This window comes from Parambassis ranga, chromosome 12, assembly GCF_900634625.1.
Source record: "Parambassis ranga chromosome 12, fParRan2.1, whole genome shotgun sequence".
Classification (NCBI taxonomy): domain Eukaryota; kingdom Metazoa; phylum Chordata; class Actinopteri; family Ambassidae; genus Parambassis; species Parambassis ranga.
The window spans coordinates 17042982-17045580 of record NC_041032.1 but is presented as its reverse complement, the minus strand read 5'-3'; the positions used below and the strand labels follow the sequence as shown (position 1 = coordinate 17045580).

The window sequence follows — 2599 nt, the reverse complement described above, 5'->3', positions numbered from 1 at the left end:
TCCTCAGAGGAACTCAAAACAAGATTTACAGATCTGACTAAAGAGCAGCCCCTATGTCACTGCAGCGGCAGACCCGGCAGACCCGGCTGTGTCCCAGCAGACCCGGCAGACCCGGCTGTGTCCCAGCAGACCCGGCTGTGTCCCAGCAGGCCCGGCTGTGTCCCAGCAGGCCCGGCTGTGTCCCAGCAGACCCGGCTGTGTCCCAGCAGACCCGGCAGACCCGGCTGTGTCCCAGCAGGCTCATGTGGGTTCTCCTGAAAACATTTCTAAAGATGTGTTTCTTTAGATGTGTGTTGCAGCTAAAGGCTAACAGCTGCTGTGCAGACTATAACCAGTTTCAGAACAGTAGATGTGATGTGTGGATGCACAGAAACACAACATGAACACATGATTCATGAAAACAAACTATTCTAACGTTCATTGTGTAAAATATCTTCATCTGTAAATCTTGTTTTTTTTTCTATCTTCAGAAAAACGTCCGTCTGTCTTCACTGTTTGAACTTCCTGTGACTCAACACACAGCTCCTCATCGTAGGACAGACCGACAGACAGTGGGACGTTGGACAGACGATCGCAGAGAACCACAGAGACAGACTGGAAGCAGGCAGAAGGAGGTCAGACTCTGACGAGGAAGTCGAGGCCGAGGGAGGCGGGGATGTGCAGCATCTCCAGGCTGAGGGCAGACGGAGCGTACGGGAAGAGGACGGGGAAGGTGTGCTTGGTGTCCACCAGCAGCTGAGGTGGGTCGTTCCTCTCTTGGAGACGATTCTGGACACACAGAGAGACACGCAAGGTCAAACAGGCAGAGATCATCTGTCCACTAAAACCAGGTGTCCCACAGCTCCTTAGGCCAATAACGATCAGAACATACAGCAGAGCGTCATCAGCGTATAAACTCACTCACACATTCATTCACAGGTTTCACAGGCAACACACACACAGAATGTCCAGAACCTCTCAGAGGATCAGAGTCTGACCTGAATGTTCCTGATGAAGGACACGGTGACCCGCTCTTCAAACTCGTTGAGGGGCGTGTAGAGGTTCAGGATCTTCACGATCTGCAGGACGACAGATCAATACCGTAATCAGAGGCGTTACTGAGCAGTTCAGGGTGTACACACAACCTTGAAGAGTAACTCATGAACCACAAGAGGTTTGGGGTGAATCCTTGGACTGATCGGATTATTGATCAGCTGTTCATTGAGGCTCCGCCCACTTATGTATGAACTCTGTCTGTTACTTTGTTTATGTGACATGCACCTGTCGGTCATCTAATCTAACAGGTGCGGTGTGAATAATGCTTGATTGATTGATAGATTGGTGACCTGCTGGGTGGTGAGGGCGGTGCACATGGAGCAGATGGCCTCGGCGTCCTGAGACGTCTTCTTCTTGACCTGCAGCAGCTGAGCGGCCTGAATGATCGGCTCCAGAGTGGCAGCAGCTTTACTCTGAAACAGGTTGTTTCCTCTGAGCCACTCCTCCATCTGGCTGGTGTTATACCTGCAGACACACACACACAGTGTAACGATGCCAGCTAACACTCTGATATGGCTCCCTGATGACATCACTATGACATCACAGCTACCTGAGCTGCATGCCGGTGCTCCAGGAGCAGACATCTTTACGCAGCAGCAGGTTGTTGAGGGTGACGGCGTTGATGCAGTTGAAGAGCTGCCGGACCACCTGACCCACGATCTCGGGGTCCAGGCCGTGCTCACACATGATGCTGTGAAACTGTCCCAGCTGCCGGATCAGCGCCTCCAAGGTGTAGCTGCTGGGGCCGCCGGCGTCCGTGTCCATGCTGGACGAGCGGTTCCTGTAGCCCATCGGCTTCACGCCCGCCAGGCTGGGGATGCTTTCGCTTTCCAACATGGCCGACACTGGATGGAGAGCAGAGAGTTACACAGAGCTGGGCGCCATCTTTTCTCCTGATTCTGACGTAGGACCTGTAGAAAGCTGCAACGCCTGCACTACGTGGTTTCCGTGGTAACGTGTGAAGAAAAATGAGTCAGAGCGGCAGCGATGTGGCTTCTGGAGAAAAACCCCCCTGAGCTCAACAGGAAGACGCAAACACACTTCATATTCACACATGTTCACATTTAATGACTGTGTGTCTGTGTGTGTGTGTCTGTCTGTGTGTATCTGTGTGTGTGGACTCATTTTATCATCACGCTGACAGCTCCACCGTTTTGAGAAAACCAGCACTTTGATGTGATTGTGCCGCACTGATGGAGTCACACACACACACTCAGTCACACAGTGAGACAGAACCTGAACTTCTACACTGGCTGTGGTTGGAGCTCAGTGTCAGGTGTTGAGCTGTCCTCCCCCGGGCTGCCTGCAGGGGGCACTCACCGATCATGGGCTGGATGGTCCCCTCGGCCACCTTGATGAGCTGCTGGTAGATCTGGATGGAGAGGTCGCTCAGCACCTGCCTGTACTCGGCCAGGTCGAAGTTCTTCAGGCAGTGCTCGTTCTGTTTGGCCGTGTTCTGAGTCAGGAACGCCTGAAATCACCACAGATCACCAGCTGAACAAAGGATGGTGGGCGGAGCTTCAGAGCAGCCGACGGAGCTCCTGTGTGACCTCACCTCGTCGCC

At 53.3% G+C, this 2599-nt stretch overlaps 1 protein-coding gene across 4 annotated transcripts in view; it reads right to left on the bottom strand.

Annotated features, from left to right (window-relative positions):
* Window positions 1-391: 391 nt before the first annotated feature.
* myo5b (myosin VB) overlaps window positions 392-2599 on the bottom strand; it is a 21892-nt gene continuing 19684 nt past the window's right edge. For all 4 annotated transcript variants that reach the window (XM_028417603.1, XM_028417606.1, XM_028417602.1 and 1 more), the window contains 6 exons: window positions 2591-2599; window positions 2356-2506; window positions 1586-1880; window positions 1326-1500; window positions 978-1058; window positions 392-768 (listed from right to left, as the gene is read on the bottom strand). The exon at window positions 2591-2599 is cut by the window's right edge and continues 81 nt beyond it. In XM_028417603.1, the coding sequence (XP_028273404.1) occupies window positions 616-768; window positions 978-1058; window positions 1326-1500; window positions 1586-1880; window positions 2356-2506; window positions 2591-2599 (864 nt within the window). In that variant the 3' untranslated portion in view covers window positions 392-615. The remainder of the gene's footprint in view (window positions 769-977; window positions 1059-1325; window positions 1501-1585; window positions 1881-2355; window positions 2507-2590) is intronic.